Raw genomic sequence first — 21,049 nt, 5'->3', positions numbered from 1 at the left:
TGTTCTTGTGCCCTATGTGAAATCAAGTGTCCATCTGCAGCGAGATGCTCGGTTGATCCTCTGCCAGAATAACCCCCAGCTGCCTGTGCTGTTTGCTTTTCTTTTTTTATAAATGTCACCGAGCTTGTCTGTTATCTAAATATGGGGGATTAGACAGTGAGCCACACAAGGGGATGTCCATCAGGAGATTGTAAGAGGACACAAAGTAAAGTTTGATTTGATTGGCTGTCTCTTGTCTGAGGAGGGGGCTTCTTGCCCAATCCTGATCATTTTCAGTAAAAGTGAATTGTGGGATGAGAGGCTGCTTATAAAGGGGAGTAAAGCCGTCTAAACCGTGTTGTAGGAAGACTTTCTCTCCCAGACGCCTGTCGTTTTACCGCTGTCTGTTGTTATCACAGCCAGCCGCCATGGTAAGAAACTGAAAACTGAGAAGAAGGTAAAAAGGGAAGCAAGGAGGAAATCTAGTTTTGGTGAATCTTTGAGGATTTGCTTTTGTTTTCAACTGATGAGGATGAAGGCCGGATGGCTGAAGATGAGGATTACTATCTGAAGCAAGTCCTCATCTGCAGCGCAGCTGGGTTATCAGCTGGATTTATTTACAAGTGGTGTTTTATCTCTTGGAATTCCTGATCTTTGTTTTGATTTTTTTTTTGCGAAATTAATTTGGGGCAAAAACGTTCTGTTTTTATGATGCTTGCTACAGACGACCGGTAACCTGCTGTTGGAAACCTCCGTCACATGTTGAACTTGTGTAACTCCTTTGTGCTGTTTGTTCACAGACTGATGTGATTTTGCCTGATATTTAGATTGGAGTTGCTAAAGATAGAAAGAGCACAGCTGAGTAAAGTGAGAAGACCTGCTGCCTTTTCTGAGGGTCTTAATTTAGGACATTCACTTTGAGAAAATCCCTCTCAAATCCTCTCCCAAGTCTCACCTTAAAAATAGCTTTATACTGAACTAATGAGTGAGTTTGTGTGACCTTCTACATATCGATGAAATTCTGTCAAGCAAACAGGGAGAGAGGGAAAATAATTGACTGTCCTCCTGAACCACCATGGCACAGGGGTCTATAGAGCAATTAAGGAATAACACTAGATTCAAGCCTGTAATGCATCCTCATACAGCGGTTCATATGATGTCCTATAAAAAGTTGTTTTGTTGTACAAGTCCCTGCAGTGTTTAGGCAACGAAACCGCTTGGTTAGGTTTAGGAAAAGATCGTGAATAAAATAAGTACAGAATTTGCGTTATAAAGGTCTTTTATAATAAAATTATAATTATAACATTTTTATGTAGACGAAAATTTATAAAAAAAAACTAAAAAAAACATCCTACAGAGCTTTTAGAGAGGTTCTGAATAAAATGATGGCTTCTCCTAAAAAAATGTATATTATGATTGTGAATGAATCATTTAAAAAATGATTTGTCCAAAATGAATGTTTTGTTATTTCTCTGTGGAAGATATCTGATGTTTGGTTCCCACTTATAACAAGACTTGTAAGACAGTAGTATAACATCGTTGGTATCACGTGGTGTCTCTGTGTCGTCAGTGATCAAGTTGCCAGTTAGTGTGAAAAAAAAAACGGATAATCGTCCGAGTTTGACGGTAAACGACCGTTGAATACTCGATTCTAATTGGTCAATCATGGCGTTCTGCGGTCTGTCATTTCTGTATAACAGACCGTTGCTATGGGCGCAGCTCTGATGTCAGACTCTGGAGGACCGTTTTTGTGTCAAAATATTGATTTCTTCTGTAAGTAGCCGTGTAATAAGCGGGATAATGTACAGCTAGCGGGTCATTGTTGTGAAAGAAACCCCTTCAGGGTGATGACGGGGATTCTTTCACAACAATGACCGGCTGGCTGTACATTATCGCTTACTTATAGTTCCCTCAGACACTGTAAAACGAAGATGAGTATCAGAGGGGATTTAGAAGTAGGTGGCCGACTGAAAAATAAGTAGGTATACGCCATATGTTGCAAAATGACTTTTACTCTACCACAATTGATTCATTACTTGACATGACCGTCTGTCTGAGTCACTCCACTCCACCATAAAATTTGCAGGTTTTGCAACGAACTGGCAACCATTTGTTCTGAAGTGAATGCAATGGAACGGGGGAGGGAGAGTGCGACATCCAGTTATGTTATCAATGTTATCGATCGCACCTTTAAGTTCGGAAGTTACGTGACAAATAAGTCAATGTTGACTTCTGGTTTCACTCGGGACACGAACAGCAGCGTCCTGGTGAATGTCCGGTGTTTGTAGACCCACCATCCACCCCGACCTCCTCCCTATGAAGTCTTTGATGCTCTTTATACTACGTCACCTGTTCTGGATCACGATTACGTGGATTACATACAAATTGATAATGCGAGTTATATACAAATTATAGTGCATTACTTTTCGTAGGTAAATATAAAAGTGTATGAGAATAGTCTGATTTAAGTATTGCTATGCTTTGATCAAGTCCAGTCAACAATATTCCTCTTAGAAAATGTAAACAATGCTTGGTGCACTGATGGCGGTTCTTGCTGTTTCAAAATAACAAGGTTAAAAACAAGAAGCTAGCACCGTCAAGAAAGATTCCTATTGGATGTTTGACCTACAGTGCAATGTGAAGTTGTGATGTCTTCAGGCATAAAGTCTGGATATAAGGACAAACAGGAACAAGAGAACAACTACTGGCGGGAATGTTGTGTCCGTGTAACATATCGGCAGATGCCTCTCACATTCAGCAGCCTTGTTATGTCTGTTTAATGTTACACTACGTTGTCTCTCATCCCGATAGCTACCGCTTTGTTCTTTCTCACTGCGGACGGCCAACAGCTCCCGCACACATAACCACACACGTATCTCTCTGCTCTCAGAAAGAGGCGGGGTCACGCGTCATCAACGCGTCATCAGTCACCCTGCGCATGTGTTATACCCTGTGGTCTTAATGCTCAGGCTGATTGGAAGCCTTAAAAAAATTCCCGAATCGCCACCAAAATCTAATGGATTGTTCATTGTGCTACACCCCATCCCTGCAAAAAAATGTCATTTGAATCCATTGCAAACCTTTGGATTAATCCTGCTAACAGACAGACAGACAGACAAACAAACCAACGCCAGTGAAAACAATACCTAGGAGGTAATAAGTCTAAAACGCTTTAGTATGCCTTGAACAGAGGTCACCAGTAATGTACAGTACATGAATTGTAGAAAATGAGCTAAAACTGCGTCGTCTTATTGTATTTGTATCAGTGATCAACCATGTGAATAGATGATAACAGCCTTCTGGACCTACTAGTAGGGGCAACAGGCCCTATGATTACTACTGATAACGCCCATTCAATCAGCAGATCCAAAGCAGGTGTGTCAGACCACAGGGGGCTAACTAATCAGTGCTTATGACCGCTCATGTGACGCTAGTGTGCTACTGCAAATGAAGATAAAGAAAGTTTAGAGAAAAACAGCTGCAGCAGCAGACTCCAAATGTTTGTGACTGTGTGAGTAAGTGAGAGCTGAAGGAGATGATGTTATTCTTTTTGAGTCTGCCATAATCCTACTTTGGTAATGGCATGCCATTGTGCAGCTGAATACAACGGATAGGAATAATAACTTCTCCTTTCATTCTTCCACCTTTTTTCTTTTGCCTGTCTGAAGCCCACTGACGCCCAAAGCGATGCCCGCTCCTTCCTGACGGAGGAGATGATTGCAGGTCAGTCCTCTCTTCATTACATGAGTCAGTTAGTGGATTACACTTAATAAAGTTTCAGGTCACTGAATGAGCAGCTGGAAATGGTTTTATTTTGGCCTTTGGACGTTTTCTACTTTGTAATACTTGAATCACATGACTACAGTAAACAAGTAATTGTGGTCTGTTAAAACATTCAAACACAAGATCCAGAAATTTCGTGCCACTTTAGAGTTTGAATCGTTTCCCTCTCTCGTCCAGAGTTCAAGGCCGCCTTCGACATGTTCGACACCGACGGCGGCGGTGACATCAGCACCAAGGAGTTGGGTCAAGTGATGAGGATGCTGGGCCAGAACCCATCAAGGGAGGAGTTGGACGCCATCATTGAGGAGGTCGATGAGGATGGTGAGATCATCGCGTGATCAACAAATAGAAAAGGGACAACGGATCCAACAGCAACAGCATTTAAGACTTGACATTTAAGGATGATTGAAGGTGTCGGCCTGGTTCTTTAGGGAGGGGGGTTGGGGGCTGTGTGTTAGTTTTCAGTCCAGAAGAGGCAGAATTGCTAATTTCTCCATTCACTGTGGCATCAATTTGATGCCAGAATTAAGTAGTTCTTCCATAAAGTTGGGTGACTTGTGAGAGAGAACGGTATAAATCAAAACAGCAGAGCAGGTGTCCTGACTTTAATCTCCAGAATGAGTCAAGCTCCATAAACATTGAATACTACCATTCACATAATGCAGCTCAACAGCATTTTCACTAGATCCTGCCTGCCTGGTAAATGCCATCGTCTTTCTTGCATGGCAGCAGTTTAAGACGCTGAGTCTCAAGCCTTTCTCATGATGACCCTGATGACATCATCTGAGTTATTTTCAGACTCCCTCCAGAGATACAGAAGACATGATGCAGCTGTTTCCACAGGCTGAGTAGGATTCCTCGTGATGTGTAAACAGACAGACATTTATGTGTAAAATTGGTGCAGTGCCCCTTTAAGCAAGGGTTATCAGAGGCTGGGTTGATATATACAGTCGAGCAGTAGTAAAAAGAAAATCACATGAGAAGTAGATACGGCAAGAAATATGTTACGCTGCACATCATCTCAAACTATTTGCTAGAATACGATGAATATCATAAATTAATGATTGTAATTAAGGATTGTTTAAACAAAGAAACAACAGGAGTGGAGATGGGACTCAGTTTGCACTACATGTGTAGCCTCCTTCCCGTCACATCACCTTTGGCTTTGTCCCCCCCCCCCCCCTCTCATCAGGCAGTGGTACCATCGACTTCGAGGAGTTCTTGGTCATGATGGTGCAACAGTTAAAGGAGGACCAGGCCGGAAAGAGTGAAGAAGAGCTTTCAGAATGCTTCCGTATATTTGACAAGTATGTACTGTATATACTAACAGAAAGACAAATACAAACACCACATGTTGCTGAATCCAGGATGTTCATCTTGTGCTGTGGCTAAATTGAAAAGCATATCAATTAGAATATTTTCCAATTAGGCAACATTTTTATGGCCCGTTGCATCAGATAACTTCACATCCAAATAAGCTGCATTTTGAAAATATTCTTGGCACTTTAAGCCTCACTTTTTTTGAACTGGTACATTCTCACCATTGTTGGATCTTTGATATAATTACAATTTAGCTAGAGGACAAACCAGTGTGTTTCGATTTTTAATTTAGGAAACAAATAAGTTGCATGGAAAAGTTGCAGTAAACAAAAGTCACTCTGATCCCTAAAGGAGACATATCCTGCTCATTTCCAGGTTCTTACAGAACATGTTTACATGCTTTAATGTTCAAAAAACACATTATTTTTCTTATCTTGTCTGCCTTGATATACCTGTATTCACCGTCTGTCTCTTTAAGACCCCCTCCTGAAAAAGCCCAGTCTGCTCTGATTGGCTAGAGAGAAAAATATGGTGCACAGTGCATGTGACCATAATTTACTAAAAGAACATCATGCTGTATTGAAGAAGACTTGGAACTAGTGATTGAGACCATAAACTCATGTTTACAATGTTTACTGAGGTAATAAATCAAGAGAGAAGTAGGCTCATTTTCTCAGAGACTTCTATACAACCAGAGGAGTCGCCCCCTGCTGGCTGGTAGACAGAATGCAGGTTTAAGGCTCTTCAGCATTGACTTCACTTCTCAGACCTGGAGGTTGATCACTGGCTACAATATAGAATATTTATATATATATATATATATATATATTTATATGAATATAATAAGAACTTTCGAAATAAAGCAGTCCTTTTAATGAATACGTCCAGTGTGTGTTTATGTGCTGATGTAAGACAGTGAATTTAATGTTGATTTTTATCCTCAGGAACGGAGATGGTTTCGTTGACCGGGAGGAGTTTGGAGAGATCCTCCATCTTACTGGAGAGCCAGTGGTGGAGGAAGATATTGATGAGATGTTCGGTGAAGGAGACACAAACAAAGATGGAAAGATTGATTTTGATGGTAAGATTAAGCTACATAAAGAACAACACTCCTGTGGACTACACAGTGTCTTCCATAATGTTTGCTGTGTCAGAGGGTCAGAAAAACAGACTGGACCCTTCAGACCCATTAACAATATCCTCAGTGATTTAGCTTGATTAGAGTGAAGGAGGCAGTGTCAGCTGTATATTGAGCAAAAGACTATAATTGATCATTAGAGGCACTGTCTGTACTGGAGTCTCATGGACTAAAGGAATAGTTTGACATTTAGGTAATACTAGTATTCGCTCTCTTTTTGAGAGTTAGATCAGAAGGTCGATACAGCTGTCAAATGTTTCCTCTGCTTCCAATCTTTATGCTAATCTAAGATAACCCGCTGCTGGCTCCAGCTTCATAATCAACAGTCAGACATGAGAGTGGTATCAAGAAAATAACCTCAAAAAGTTACAACAACAACAACAAGATACCCCAACTGATAGATATAACAAAATAACAAAGGGAAATATACATACAAATATGTGCATGTCTGCCGTGGTATCAAACCTTCATCTCCTCATCTGGCTCTGGGTTAGAAAGCAGATAAGAATATTACCCAGAATGCACAAGCAGTCCTTTACATAAGTCCCTGTAAATCAAATGTTTTTGGTTGACTCAGATTATATAATATATAAATACAACACACCTCTTTGAGTAATCACAGTCATGTTGATAGTAAAACCATCAAATCTCAGTTTTCCCACCCTTTTAGAGAAACCTAAATCCACTCTGTGTGCTGCTGAAAGGCAGAATGATTATGTTAATGATCCGCTACATTAACCTCAAAACAGTACAAGTTTCCTCACAAAACATGGCCTTGAAGAGGACGACAGTTTATACCGTCACAAGTCTGCACACATGGACAGGTTCCTTACGTAATCATAGGCATTTTCATGGCCATTCTGTTGCCAGGGTAACAGCTTTGGTCCAAGTCGACTTCCTGCCAACTATTGCATTGACAACCATCGGAAGAGGAAATACAGAGGGGCCTATTTAGTTCATGTTGTCCAGTTTGAAAGGTCTTTATGTAAGAGGTATTTTACCATGCGGATGAAAATGATAGAGTCTGTGAGCACATGAATAGAGCAGACATTGGAATACTAGTCCTTACTTTGAAATGATTACAGTTGAAACAAGCAGACATGAGTGACGGGAATAAAGAATTCTTCATCATGTACGACATTTTTTACAATTATAATCATGTTCTCCATGATTTGACTTCAACCCAAAGCTCACATACAGGTTTGGTCCACACACTGTGCAGCCCACAGTTCATCTGTTCAGTCCTTCATCGATCATCTGATGGACTGGTGGTAGGGTGGTTGGTTGGTTTGTTGGTTGGTTGGTTGGTTGGTTTTTTGGTTGGTGGGTGGGTGGGTTGGTTGGTTGGTTGGTTGGGGTGGGTGGGTGGGTTGGTGGGTTGGTTGGTTGGTGGGTTAGTTGGTTGGTTGGTTGGTTGGTTGGTTGGTTGGTTGGTTGGTTGGTTGGTTGGTTGTGTAGGTTGGTTGGTTGGTTGGTTGATTGGTTGGTGGGTTAGTTGGTTGGTTGGTTGGTTGTTTGTTTGTTTGGTTGGGTGGGTTGTTTGGTTGGGTGGTTGGTTAGTTAGTTGGTTTGTTGGTTGGTTGGTGGGTTGGTGGATTAGTTGGTTGGTTGGTTGATTGTTTGGTTGGTTGGTTGGTTGGTTGGTTGGTTGGTTGGTTGGTTGGTGGGTTGGTTGGTGGGTTGGTGGGTTAGTTGGTTGGTTGGCTGGTTGGTTGGTTGGTTGGTTGGTTAGTTGGTTTGCTGGTTGATTGCTTGCTTGATTGGTGGGTGGGTTGGTTGGGTGGATTGGTTAGTGGGTTAGTTGGTTGGTTGGTTGGTTGTTTGGTTGGTTGGTTGGTTGGTTGGTTGGTTGGTTGGTGGGTTGGTTGGTTGCTTGGTTGGTGGGTTAGTTGGTTGCTTGGTTGGTTGGGTGACTGTTGCCTTCTTTTTTCTCTCCAGAGTTTCTGAAGATGATGGAAAACGTCCAGTAATGAGGCCAGCTCTACATTCCTTGGTCACCCTTCCTCAGAGAGAACACAAAGCACGCTGTCTGATGGAAATCTGCTCAGAGCAAACTCTAAACGCTGTAAAACGCTGTGCAATTATGAATATGATGTTTCTGAGACATCAAAATGGATACAAGTGAAATACCCCCCCACCTCCCTTTCTCATATGAAACCCAGGGGCTCAGTGAAGATTTCTATTAATATCCGTTCAACCCTTTTAAGACGAGGGCACTCTCCTCAGCTGTCCCCTTTGCAGCTGTTGTTTCTCCAGAAATGCTACACCACAAGCTTAAAGCCCCGCCCTCCTCCTCCTCCACTGCAAAACTAAATATCTTCTCCGCCCTGTTCTGTGCTTTCTAAATAAATCCATCCACTTTCTTCTTGTTCATCTTTGCAAATGATTCTGCAGTGCATGCCTGAAGTGTCTTATCTCATCTGAGTTTCATTCAAAGTGATCATATACACTGACACACTAGCACATGCACTCTCTACACCACCAACACCACACGCACACACACACACACACACACACGCACACACATTTTTCTTTAACTACAACTGGTCTTATCTCCCTATTCCAGTCCCAACTTCAAACTCCACAATGCATTAGTTATACATCTATTTGGTGCCGTATACCATCTCATTTTCAGTGATCTAGTTTAAATTGATCTCTTCCAACTTGTTCTCCGTCTAAGTCTGTCACTGATCTTCAGGTAGTGGTCTCCCAGTACAGGAATCACCGCCCCCAGTGGATCATCCCCAGCGTGAGGTGAAGCCGAGCAGCCGGCCAGCATCAGATGATTTCATTCTCCCTGTGGAACCTGCAGGTCTCCCTCTGGGTATAATATAGCCTGCAGACCCCCCACCATTTCTCAAAAAGCAGCATCCCTCCCCTTTCTTCACGGCTGCTCCCCTCCTCAGCATCCTATCCTCCTCTCCTGTCTCTCGCCTCAGGCCCTCCCTCCAGGAACCGCCCACCATATAAGGAGCATCAGGTTGTGTTTATCAGGCGATGTGGCAGCGGGAGGAGTGGGTGCCTGCCTCGCGACCCTGTCTCCTCTCTCAGCCTAAAATCTGCCTTCTATTCACGGCTGAAGGGGTGGATGCAGAGAGCGGGGGTGGGGGGTGAGATGGGGTCCATCTCCGCAGCATTTTTCTCTCGGTATTGAGTTTCACGCCCAGATTGAAATGGCATTATCACAAAACCAATAACCCCCCCCCCCCCCACCCCACCCTCCACTGTCTTATATTTACAAGGCCTACACTGCCAACACTGATGAGCTACAACATCTATAGTTTTATTAATATTTCTTTTTAAATTTGAGTTCAGTCTCAGTTATCGTAGGAGATCACTACTGGAAGCTGCCTTGAGGCCACACAGACAGTAACCTAGTGCATTACTTCCATTTTTGTGAGTGTATTTTCTTTTCATGTGGATTCTTTTATAGAATATCTCAGTTCTTCCTCACGTCCTTCCTCTGATCATCTCACCTTTAACAAACCAGGAGACAGATACAGTGACCTATTCGCCCCCAAAACTTCCTGCATTTTGCATCTCATCGATTTTTCTACCCTTGACCTGGATCACAAAAAACTCCAGATTTACCTCTTTTACATTGTCAACCCTGCAACTTAAAGAAACAAGAGCTTTTCCTCTCCAAAGTGTGATTGGCTTGCCGTGGCCCCAGAACCCTAAAAGTTCAGGATACTAAATCTGGATGCCTGTGAGAGGCAGGGGGCGGGACCTGGCTGCCCAGTTTAAAGTGGGTCTGAATCTTCACTTGATGTCTAGTCTCTCTGTTCGGGTGCACACGGATTGACCACTCCTCTGGGCTTTTCTCTTTTTTCCTTGGATATCTGGGGGGAAAACTAATCCACAAACATGGTAAGACCAATCAAGTGTGAAAATGACCCATTGAACTATTCCAAGGCCATTAGTTATTAATAATAATAGAGCATGTGCATTTATTGATTGATTAATAAAGGCATGTGAAAGTCTAAAAATCAGTGAGTAGTTGAGAAACATGTTTCCTTTTGTTGAGACGGTTTAGATGTTGATCTGTTAACTTCCCTTCATATTACTCAATTTGACTCTTTTCTTCCAAATACTACATTTTTAGAGTAAACATTTGTTTAGTTTTTTTATTTTAGGATACTAGATTTTTTGTTTATTTTAATAGAATTCATAATAAATAAAAATGAAGATTCACATTTGAGTCAGTTATTTTTTGCAAATCTGCTGGTAGAAAGTTGAGATGGGGGGGGGGGAGAGGGAGGCAGGTGGGCGTCAGCTGGGAAGGAGCTGATTCTGCTTCTGCGACAGATTCCCCAGGATTAAATGTCTACAGGCCATATACAGCCAGCCTAATGTGTTGAGCCTGAAATAGCCAGACTCATTTTCACCAACTCAAGAATCCATCTGAGACGCACTAGATCCTGCAACACGTGGCCTATTACAGCACGTTATTATCACCACTATTCATACCGTAGTCTTTTTACAATATTCCCCTTCTGTCTGTTCCTGCGTATTTTGGTATTTCTACTCTCCTGGGAATCATTCTAGTTTGAACTTGGTGGAATTTAAACATTTACAGTGTTATAAGTCATATTATGAATGAATCGGATGAATCTTAGAGGCAGCCTGTATGGCATGGAAATCAGTGGCTACTGTCGCCCTCATGTGGCGACCTGGCCTTAAGACTACTAGGTGTCCCTCGAAAAAGAGATTTTAATCTCAAGGGACCTCCTGGTTAAATAAAGGGGAAAAATATAGCCTGTCGGGATTTAAGTGGAAGGATCATGAGGCCTGTAATGAATGATGAAATGACGGACTGGTTCCTGTTTTCTTCCAGACTGACGCGCAACAAGAGGCCCGCTCCTACCTGAGCGAGGAGATGCTGGCTGGTAAGTACGGGCTACAGTAACGCGTTACTTTAGTAATGACGTTACTTTGCCCAGGAACCAGATTACTAATGAAATATAAGAGGACTAGCTGTTTTCAGTTACCACACCTCTGAATATCAAGGTGATGTGAGTCATCCAGCTCCACCTGCTGTTACTGTAGAATGAGTAGGATGAGCTCCTGTAGAGAGAGTAGAGACTGGCACCTGGATCTATAGTACCTGGATCTATAGCATAGGGATGATGGAACGTGTTGCTTCAGTTCCACACAGAGGTAGATGTAGCCTACCTGTGTTTCAGTCGATATGCAGAGAGTGATTTATTTCATGTCCCGCTGCTAACACGAGTAAAACGTTTAGGAACTGAAAAGCAGGCAATGCTGAGGAATTATGCCCGTTTTTGAGTAACGAGCCACATTCTTTCAACTGTGATTTGTCCAGAGTTCAAGGCAGCCTTCGACATGTTTGACACCGACGGTGGCGGTGACATCAGCACCAAGGAGTTGGGTCAAGTGATGAGGATGCTGGGCCAAAACCCGACAAGAGAGGAGTTGGATGAGATCATCGAGGAGGTGGATGAGGACGGTGAGCGACGGATAACAGAGTATCTCTGACAGCAGCACACACTATGGGCTGATAGTGTGCGTTTTTACGCACAGTATATACACGAGTCTGGCACTTCATAGGTATTCACATCAGCTCAAATAAACCCAGTAACTGTCTCTAACATTAACTGGAATCAAAACCCAGTGGCGGCTGGTGGAAATGTTTCTAGGTAGGGCTGTGCCACATCCAATGAATTTCAGCAAACATCCCGGGATGATTTAATGCAAAAAAGTGAAGGTATCAAAAACACATTACTACTTTTCAGTTAAATAATTATTATAGTTATTAATTATTAAAATAACAAACAATGATTTTATTCCAACAGGAGCAGTAAAGAATGCTTAGAAAAACACAACATTATAACATGTACTCTGTAACATGTGGAAAGTAACTAAGTTCATTTACTCAAGTACTGTACTTAAGTACAATTTTGAGGTACTTGTACTTTACTTGAGTAGTTCCATGTCCAGTGGGGAGACAGGGGACGTGCAGGAAAACCATATATTTTGCACAGATGATTTTCTATCATATTTTACACATATTACTGGGTGCATTCCAGACACATTTTAAACAATAAAATATTGACAATTTGTATAATTTATTATTATTAGTAGTAGTGGTAATGTTTTTTTTGTGTGGCTGTCTGGTGGCCCTCTATTGACCGGCTGCCACTTCCAACACATGTGATTGGGTTCAAGGTTTGAGGTTCAAGCGCAGATGTATTGATCCTCAACCCCCAACCAGCATGACTTTGTTCTCCAAACACACAATTCCATACTTGGTTTTGCGTTAAATCATTTAGATCATTACATTATGGATCGGGGATCACTACCAGTATTCCCTTTTACTGTAGGTCATGCGTAAAAAGTGTGCGCAAAGACGAGCGCACTGTCGTGTCCCTGAAGCAGCGCAGGACATAGGGCCTTTGGCCGGACCGACCATTGTTACATGACTTCTTTATTACCCTCAGGTAGCGGCACCATCGACTTCGAGGAGTTCTTGGTCATGATGGTGAGGCTGCTAAAGGAGGACCAGGCCGGCAAGAGCGAGGAAGAGTTGGCAGAGTGTTTCCGTGTGTTCGACAAGTACGTTCGCGCTCTCACTGTGTAGAGTGTGGTTCGCTTATTACGCTGCACTCAGTTTATGAAAGCAGTACTTTAATATCTTGTGTTATTATTTGTTTGTGATACCTTCTGTCTGTTACGCAGGAACGGTGACGGCTACATCGACAGAGAGGAGTTCTCCCTCATCATCCGCAGCACCGGCGAGCCCATCTCAGAGGATGAGATTGAAGAGCTGATGAAGGATGGAGACAAGAACTCCGACGGCATGCTGGACTTTGACGGTACGTACATGATGATGATGATGATGATGGACGTGTTAGGTCAGTGTAAAAATATTATTTATATTATACTTTTCCATCTATCAGTTTTTAACAGCCAGAGTAGTCCTATATTTCTGTTGTGCTTGAGTAAATTTGGTACTAGTTTGAGGAGGTTTTGTATATTTTGTGGATTAATAAATAGTTTTCAGCCTCATCTCAGATAACACCACCTCAAACAGAGAAGACATGATTTAGTTGAACTATGTGAAGTTTAAAATCCCTCCTGGTAGATGCAGTTTGTTAGCTTGCTGCTGATGGTGACCATGGTAACTGAAACTCACCCACCTCTCTTCTCTCTTCACTAGAATTCCTCAAGATGATGGAGAATGTGCAGTAAAACCACAAAGACTCATGGACATTCCTCCTCCTCCCTGTGAACCCCATTCTGAACGCACCTGACCCCCCACTGACCCACTCAAACACTCCCTCCTCCCCCCTGTCCACCTGGTTCACTGCCTCTCTTCTCCATCCGTACAGACATCCTCAACAGACAGCTAGGGCACCCGGCGGGGGTCGCTGGGGGGTGGGGGGGGGGCTTCGCTCTTCCCCAGCTCGCTTGTGATTGCAGACAGCCCGTGGATGCTGCGCTGACGCTGTCCCCCGTGACAGGAAGGCAAGGCTGCTATGGGAAACTCACTGCACACACCTTGTTGTGGTGTGCATGTTGACAGCGACCCCCCCCCCCCCCACACCTCCTGCTGGTAAAGCTCTGATCTAGATGTAGATCTAGATAGCACTGCAGCCTGTTACCTGCTGCTTAGACCAACTCATTCAACCACTTCACTGTACAAAGAAGTCATTGGCTTGAAGAGAATAAATGAATTAACACATGCTCACTTGTAGTTGGTCTGTCATATTTATGGTCTGTGTAAAAAGTTTGTTTTGAGGAATATCAATAAAATCTGTTTGTTTCTTCTTTTTTTCCATTTTGTTTGAACCACAGCCAGTTTGGTCTTTATCAAAATATACTGTAGAAGTACCGATTGAGGGAACTGCTGTCACTTTGTCCACAGGAGAGGACACACCATCAGGATGGATTTATTAGCATCGATCAAACCCCAGTTACTGTTATTAAGTAATGTCATCATGCAGATTAATAAGGGTTCACAAATCATTTCAAATGTCATCATTAGGCCTGCAACTAACATGATCAGCAGGATATTTTTTAGATCAATCAATCAATCAATCATGTTGTCTATAAAATGTCAAAAAACTCTTTCCATCATCATCACACACCCAGAGTCAAAGAGGACGTCTTTCACTGTCTTCTTCTGTCCAACACTCCCAAAGTCTAAAATACACCCAGAAAACAGCAAATATTCACTTTGAAAAAGCTGGAACCAGAGAGCGAAGCTCCAAACGATGAATCAGTTATTTATTAAAATAGTTGGTAATCAGTTTTCTGATGGAGGACTAACGGTTACAGCTCTACTCATCTTTAGAACACTGAACCAAGCTGAGGAGACACTGTGGCTGCACTCTGTCTGGGGTCATGGATGGATGGAGGGATGGATAGATAGATGGAGGGATGGAGGGAGGGATGGATGGATGGTGTGTTGGCTGTGTGTCATAATGCCATTATGAAGCTTCGGTTGACATTGAGCCATAATGTCACTGTCCAGATCTAAAGAACAGTCTCTTCTGGGTATTATGATACTAAAATGAACGTTAATAACGGGCCATATTAAACCAATGTGTGACGTTAAGTGTCTTTATTGAGAAAGTCACTGTCATCATACCAACATATAAAATAATAAACATCAGATCACTAAAAAACAGACTTTGAACAGCCAGTCAGGACTCCTGTAGGACAGACACTAAAGAGACATGAACCAGATCAGATGGAACGTTATCTTACAGAGCTTAGGAGGTGAGGAGGTAAGGAGGTAAGGAGGTTAGGAGGCGAGGAGGTAAGGAGGTAAGGAGGTTAGGAGGTTAGGAGCCATAGTTGGCTTCGTCGAAAGCTTTGCGGGCTCTCTTGAGCTCTTCGTTCATGGTCAGGAGGTCTTTGACTCGGGCGAACTTCCTGGGGTCCTTCCGGATGAGGAAGACAATGTCCTCCACCTGGACGCGGCCCTGCCGGCCGATGGACATGGCTTTGTGGGTCATCTCCGTGATGAACTCGATGACCAGGTCCTCCAGGATGTCCACGGACTCGGTGTACGGGTTCTGGTCGTCTCCGAAGCCGTACATCATACAGCGGAGCTCCTTGGAGAACAGCCTCTTCCTCTTCCCGTGGCCGACGTCTCCTCCGCCGGACCCGTCATCCAGCTCCTCGTCGTAGCCCGGCTCGTCCTCCTCATCCGCCATCCTGCGGACAAACACACGCACACGCACACATTACGAGCGTCAACTTGTCCGGTATGACGTCACACGTGTTATAGAGCTGAGTTACACAGAAGACACAGTGTGGAGCTAACAACAGTACCTCTGTAACGTTAGATCACTTCAGCAACACAACAACAGGCTGGCTGGCTCTCTGCTGGCTCTCTGTTCACTTCCGCATCCGGTTCCTCGATTCAAGGCCTATTGGAGGAGGCTAGGTCACGCGTCATATCTTCGGGGTTCCGCACATGCGCAGTAAAACCTGATCTGTTCAGTTACACTGCGCATGTGTCATACCCCCAAACGGGAGTCCAGTTGGTCATACTGCAATAAATAGATATTGATCATCTATTTAAATTAAAATCTTTCCACTAATACAATTAAAATTAAAATAAAAATAAAAAAAACTTGAAAAAACCCCAATAAAATTGAATTGAATAAAAACAAATAAAAACATATCCTGTTGTTTCGATATTGTATTCATACTAAATAAATGTTTCCTTAAAGGTTCCATATTGTAAAAATAGAAAAAGATTTTCATGTCTTTTTCAAGCCGTCAGGATTTCTGTAATTTTGTGACGTCACAAATATACAATATATAGACCAATACACAGTTTTAAATGTAAACGTTCTACATGTGTCCCAGTTTATTTCTGGTTGCAGTGTATGTGAATGACATCAGAGGCCTGTTTCACAAAACCAAGATAACGGATTAAGCCAGGGTTTTCCAGTTATCCTGGCTCAGTTAAGCCTTCACTCGGTTCACGAACGCAGTGGCACATTAGTTACCATGGAGATTTATTGTGTGCAGCTAGCCTGCTCCAGACCAGGCTTACAGCCAGGCTTAATTTATCCTGGTGTCTTATCTGTTAAGTCAGCAGTCACTCCGATCAGAAACCAGTGTGTTTTTTTTACAGTTAATCCATGATCTTATGCATGTATTTTGCTTTATTTTTATTAGCCTGCATTAAAATACCATATTTTAATGCAGGCTAAGAAAAGTCAGTACTAGCTGAATACATACCACCATTCAGTTAAGTACTGTTATTTTAACATTGTGATCATCATTCATTTCTATTTTTATAATCATTCATGTGATAATCATTATAATGGTTATATTGTGTTTATGAAAATTGCTGTTCATATTGTTGTTAGAGGTTTGATGAATATATTATTGATTAGAAATGGCTGATAAAGTTCACTGGACCAGTAACTATGTAGTGTATATATACTGTACATGTATGTATAGTGTACTGTATATTCATGAAACAACAAGGAGAGGACACCACCATGCTTTGACCTTTTTCTTGGATCACTGGTCTGCTGGGGGAGAAACACACAGCAATGATTAATACATCCTGTTACTGTGTATACTGATAGTGGACATTGAAATGATCACTTCCTTCTCTTTCTAATCCCTTCAGTATGTATTGTTGAACAGACATCTGACAGTTTGTGAATTCTGTAAAACACATATCAGTTGTTAACTCTGCATGGTGTAGATGTCCTACACATAACACTCACTACGATGCCAGGTTGCTCTCAGGCTGTACAGTATCTGGGACCTGTTAAAAAGGATGTTTTCCATGAGCACCACATCACTGCCTTCTTATCCATTATGGACTAAATAAGTATTTTCATTGACATAGGCTACATCCAGCATTCCTTCTTTCTTTCTATATAAATAATGGTCGTTATAGGGCACACCATGTACAATTCCTGCTGTGCTAATTAATATGTGTTTTAAAGAATTGACAAACAGTCAGATGTCTGTAGGCACAGCACACACTTAAAAAGTAAATATAGTTTGCAGAGGTGCAAATATCAATGAAAAAAGTGATTTATTTAAAAAGAGTCAACGTTAAAAAACACAAAAAACCCTGTAGGACTTGGACCGAGATCTGGAGATAAAAAGGAAGACATTGAGGGAATTAAAGAAGTAAGTGATCATTCCAGTGCACACTGTAAGCATGTACAGTATGTAACATAATGTAGTCATCATTGTTATATATACAGTATATGGTATCGTCGTATTCTAGCGTTGTGGATTAGTGGTTGTAATTAATCTTCATGGTAAATTTCCTAAATAATATATTAACTTCCACCGCTCAGTGAAGGTGAGGTGACAGAAACTCCTTGAATGGTTTAATGATGACGGTTTCAGTTAACAGCAGTGGTGAGTGAATGTAACGTTATAGGCTGTTTCTAGGCTACTTACACATTGAGTCGGTTTGCTATTGTCTGCCACGTTCTTATCTCGCTGTTTTATTACAGCAGCCGACAGCCGTGTCTCCTTTTCTACATATTATATGCTTAACTTCCTCGTAATCTTCCATTAGAAGCTGTTTCTCACTGGGTTTAAAGTACGCGGAACGCGTTACCTCCATTTCAGCATCAGTAAATCTGCGATCGACCTCGTGGTCTGTTGAGGAAAGCAGTGAACTTGTATCTATCAGAATTACTAACACCTGGCTCAACCCAGTCTCTCCTCTTCAGCCTGGCTCAACCTAGTCTCTCCTCTTCAGCCTGGCTTGGCCTTCGTGATACCAGTTAAGCCTGGATGAACTGACTAGACTAGGTCAACGCTCACTTTCTCTCTTATCCTGGATATCTTTATTCTGCTTTTGTGAAACAGGCCTCTGGGCCATGTCTAGAGGGGAGCCCGCAAATTGCAAAATCCGATCTGAGATCTGCAAAAACTCTGAGGAGACTCGCTGCCCAACGACCTATCCTGACCTTAACCATCCAAGGTCAACGCCTGACCTTAACAATCTCGCAAGATTTTCCCCAGTCTGCAGGTTCCCTTCTAGACACTACCTGACATCAGCTGACAGGAAGTGGACCCAAGCTGTTGCCTAGCAGCGCAACTGAAATGAGCTAAAACAGAGCGCTTCAGACAGAAGGTAAATACAGGCATATTCAGGCAGACAGTGAGGAAAATGAAAGCATGAAAACATGTTGTAGTAGAAACAGAAAATACAAGTATGCCTATGAACCTGAAAATGAGCACAATATGGGACCTATAAAGTTTAGAAGAAACTTACTCACAGAGAAAGACTCTTTTTTAGTTTATTCTGGGCAACCAAACGAACGCGTTTCAGCTACAAGCAGAGGCATACTTTGTTCAGAAAACTTTAGAGAAGCACACCCAAAAGTATCTTGTGTCATCATAACAGTGCCTCCTTTGCCTGCAGCCACAATACCAATAACAGGTAATAAGTCAAACCCCGGTCTCTGGGGTGAAAGTCCCGCGTTTGACCCATTCATCCACCACAATCTACTCCCTGCATGTACTTTGTCACTCTTTAAACTACTACTACTATTACTGGGTTTATAATTTCTACTCATTTCACACAGTGTTTTCAAAATAAATTTCCGTCTTCACAGGAAACAACCTGGTTAGGTTTAGACAACAAAACTACTTAGTTAGGTTTAGGCAACAAAACTACTTAGTTAGGTTTAGGCAACAAAACTACTTAGTTGGTGGTTGCACACGGGACACGGACGCCGGTCTCCTGGGCGAACGTCCTGTGGATACTCCTACTCATCATATATAGTATCTCACTATACCGCAGTGGGTGGGTGATAGAAGCAGACATAATCTTGTGTGGTGCTATGTTTCCTGCCACTCTTAATTCCGCGCCCACAGTACACTGAAACAGGAAATGAAAGACCTAAGCAAAGAGCATCAGTGTACGTGCTCGGTGTGTTCTGAGAGGAGCTGCTCAAACAAAGGTGAAGCTTCAGATCTAAGCACTTTATCTCGTGTTTTCAACACAGTTCAGCTTTCTGCATTTGGAGATCAAACGAAGGAGGTCAAGCGAAGCAACGTGGTGAGTGTTTTTGGCCTAAATGCCCTTTTTTGTTTTATTCTAACTACATATAGTCTAGGTTAGTTTGTGTTAAGATCTTACCAAATATAAATCTAATGTTTCAGAAAAGTTGGAATTCCTTAAAATGTCGTGGAAACCCTTCAACATCCGGATTTAGTGATTCAAATCTTTTGAAGTAAACACTAAGATGAAATGTTTCATATCACAAGAACACAACCAAAAGTGTAACTTTGTCAGCTGTTTCTAAGTGGTTAGTGTTTTTAAATGTGAGTAAATATTTTCAGAAAACCTGAACAATCCGAATAAGTGGTCAGATTCTGGAACAGAAAAACATTTGTTAAAAGGCAAATAAAAGAATGACTAAAAACAGATTTGTTTCCAAGGTGGTGTGAGAGTAAAAGTGGAAAAAACTCTGAATGAAATTTGGGTTGCTACAGTTACAGATGCAGCAGCGTTTATGAGAATCAACCTACGCTGTCTTGACTTTCATTTGACAAAAACAATCTGCAATAATGAACGTGACGGATGGCGACTGTACCAATCCCCTCAACAGAGTACCAGTACTACTTTTTCCCAGCGTCTACATCCTCGCTTTAGTTGTAGTGTCTACCGTGGAAATCTGGCTGCCCTCTTCGTCTTCACCTTCAGGATCACTCATCGCACAGCCTTCAGTGTTTACATCAGCAACCTGGCTCTGGCAGACATCGGCCATCCTCTGCACTCTGCCCTTTAAGATCCACTACCACCTCAACAGAAACAACTGGGTGTTTGGGGACGTCGCCTGCCGCGTCACCGGATTCTGTTCTTCGCCAACATCTACATGAGCGTCTGTTTCATGACTTGTATCTGTGTGGATCGATACGTGGCCACCGTGCATCCGCACGCCTATCTGAGGCTGCGGAGCCCCTTGTGCTCCTTGGCTGCGTGTGTGGTGCTCTGGTGTGTAGTTATAGCGGCTATGCTGGTCTTTGTCCTCATGGGACCTCTGGAAACCAACGCAGACGTATCTGGAGGCCACAGCTGCTTTGAAAATTTCGCCAAGAAAGAGTGGAACACTGCGCTTGGCGGTGTACAGCCTGCTGTGCCTGATCTTTGGCTCCCTGCTGCCGTCCATGATCATCCTGGTGTGTACCCGCTGGCTGTGAGGCGCATCTCCATGATAAGGAACTAAGACAGCCCAAAAGCCGTGAGGGTCATTTACACCATCCTGGCTATAACGCTGCTCTGCTTCCTGCCCAACCACGTGGTGTACCTGCTGCACCTCCTTCGACGCATGGAGGTCATCCAGAGCTGCTCCGCGGCCAACGCCATCTACCACGCCAGGCGGGTCACCATTGCGCTCGTCATCCTCAACACATGCCTGGACCCCGTGCTTTACTACGTCACCACCAGCCACTGCAAATGGAAGCAGTTAAAGATGACACGGCTGTGGGGAAGGGTCCAGGAGGAGGGGACGTTTACCACATCGCAGTGAGCTGAGGGGTAACAGCACATACTGTAAATACATCTCTTATATGTTTCACTGTTAAATGTAACTTCACTATTGCAAGAAACGTTTCTATAAAAATGTTTATTCAAATTTGAAATAAATTGAATGACCTTGTACATCAAAATAAAGGGACATATCAGAATTTGAGTATCTTATTGTTCTTAGTCTTGTGCAGTTCAGTCTATAAATGAGTCCATGAAAGAATCTGCAACATCACTAGAGAAGAACGAGCCAATCAGGGCAGCAGCCTGAATAAGTAAGGGTCACTATCCCAAAGTCAAAGGGAGCAAATTCAGCCATAAAGCGG

The 21,049-nt window shown here is 42.6% G+C and overlaps 4 protein-coding genes across 4 annotated transcripts; 3 read left to right on the top strand and 1 right to left on the bottom strand.

Moving 5' to 3' along the window:
- The first annotated feature begins 270 nt into the window (after window positions 1–270).
- Window positions 271–8,591, top strand: LOC119489392 (troponin C, skeletal muscle). The gene is made up of 6 exons (XM_037771718.1): window positions 271–410; window positions 3,648–3,702; window positions 3,940–4,083; window positions 4,955–5,069; window positions 6,027–6,163; window positions 8,159–8,591. The coding sequence occupies exons 1-6, from the start codon at window positions 408–410 to the stop codon at window positions 8,188–8,190; spliced, it is 486 nt and encodes a 161-aa protein (XP_037627646.1). The 5' UTR covers window positions 271–407; the 3' UTR covers window positions 8,191–8,591.
- Window positions 8,592–9,932: 1,341 nt separating this feature from the next.
- On the top strand, window positions 9,933–14,011 carry tnnc2 (troponin C type 2 (fast)). Its single transcript, XM_037771719.1, has 6 exons — window positions 9,933–10,090; window positions 11,058–11,109; window positions 11,547–11,690; window positions 12,682–12,796; window positions 12,920–13,056; window positions 13,401–14,011. Exons 1-6 carry the CDS (start codon window positions 10,088–10,090, stop codon window positions 13,430–13,432), a joined length of 483 nt encoding a protein of 160 aa, XP_037627647.1. The 5' UTR covers window positions 9,933–10,087; the 3' UTR covers window positions 13,433–14,011.
- Window positions 14,012–14,790: 779 nt separating this feature from the next.
- On the bottom strand, window positions 14,791–15,679 carry taf13 (TATA-box binding protein associated factor 13). Its single transcript, XM_037771722.1, has 2 exons — window positions 15,524–15,679; window positions 14,791–15,406 (listed from the first exon to the last, which is right to left on the bottom strand). Exon 2 carries the CDS (start codon window positions 15,403–15,405, stop codon window positions 15,031–15,033), a length of 375 nt encoding a protein of 124 aa, XP_037627650.1. The 5' UTR covers window position 15,406; window positions 15,524–15,679; the 3' UTR covers window positions 14,791–15,030.
- A 1,499-nt stretch (window positions 15,680–17,178) lies between these two features.
- Window positions 17,179–20,961, top strand: LOC119489570 (lysophosphatidic acid receptor 6). The gene is given in 7 exon segments (XM_037772203.1): window positions 17,179–19,253; window positions 19,691–19,855; window positions 19,858–19,959; window positions 19,961–20,048; window positions 20,051–20,310; window positions 20,312–20,381; window positions 20,384–20,961. Coding segments are annotated over 6 exon segments (954 nt in total). The 5' UTR covers window positions 17,179–19,253; window positions 19,691–19,765; the 3' UTR covers window positions 20,728–20,961.
- The last annotated feature ends 88 nt before the right edge of the window (window positions 20,962–21,049 follow it).

Source organism: Sebastes umbrosus, chromosome 6 (genome assembly GCF_015220745.1).
Source record: "Sebastes umbrosus isolate fSebUmb1 chromosome 6, fSebUmb1.pri, whole genome shotgun sequence".
NCBI classification, from domain to species: domain Eukaryota; kingdom Metazoa; phylum Chordata; class Actinopteri; order Perciformes; family Sebastidae; genus Sebastes; species Sebastes umbrosus.
The sequence above is the reverse complement of the archived record's forward strand: the minus strand, read 5'-3'. Positions and strand labels throughout refer to the sequence as shown.

What these genes read in the sequence shown, in the direction of transcription:
- LOC119489392 (XM_037771718.1), top strand. An exon ending in GACGGAGGAGATGATTGCAG is followed by an intron (nt 3,703 to 3,939) that starts GTCAGTCCTCTC and finishes TCTCTCGTCCAG; the next exon opens with AGTTCAAGGCCGCCTTCGAC. An exon ending in TGAGGAGGTCGATGAGGATG is followed by an intron (nt 4,084 to 4,954) that starts GTGAGATCATCG and finishes CCCTCTCATCAG; the next exon opens with GCAGTGGTACCATCGACTTC.
- tnnc2 (XM_037771719.1), top strand. An exon ending in TGTTTCCGTGTGTTCGACAA is followed by an intron (nt 12,797 to 12,919) that starts GTACGTTCGCGC and finishes TCTGTTACGCAG; the next exon opens with GAACGGTGACGGCTACATCG. An exon ending in CGGCATGCTGGACTTTGACG is followed by an intron (nt 13,057 to 13,400) that starts GTACGTACATGA and finishes TCTCTTCACTAG; the next exon opens with AATTCCTCAAGATGATGGAG.
- taf13 (XM_037771722.1), bottom strand. Translation starts at nt 15,405, where the DNA reads ATGGCGGATGAGGAGGACGAGCCGGGCTACGACGAGGAGCTGGATGAC.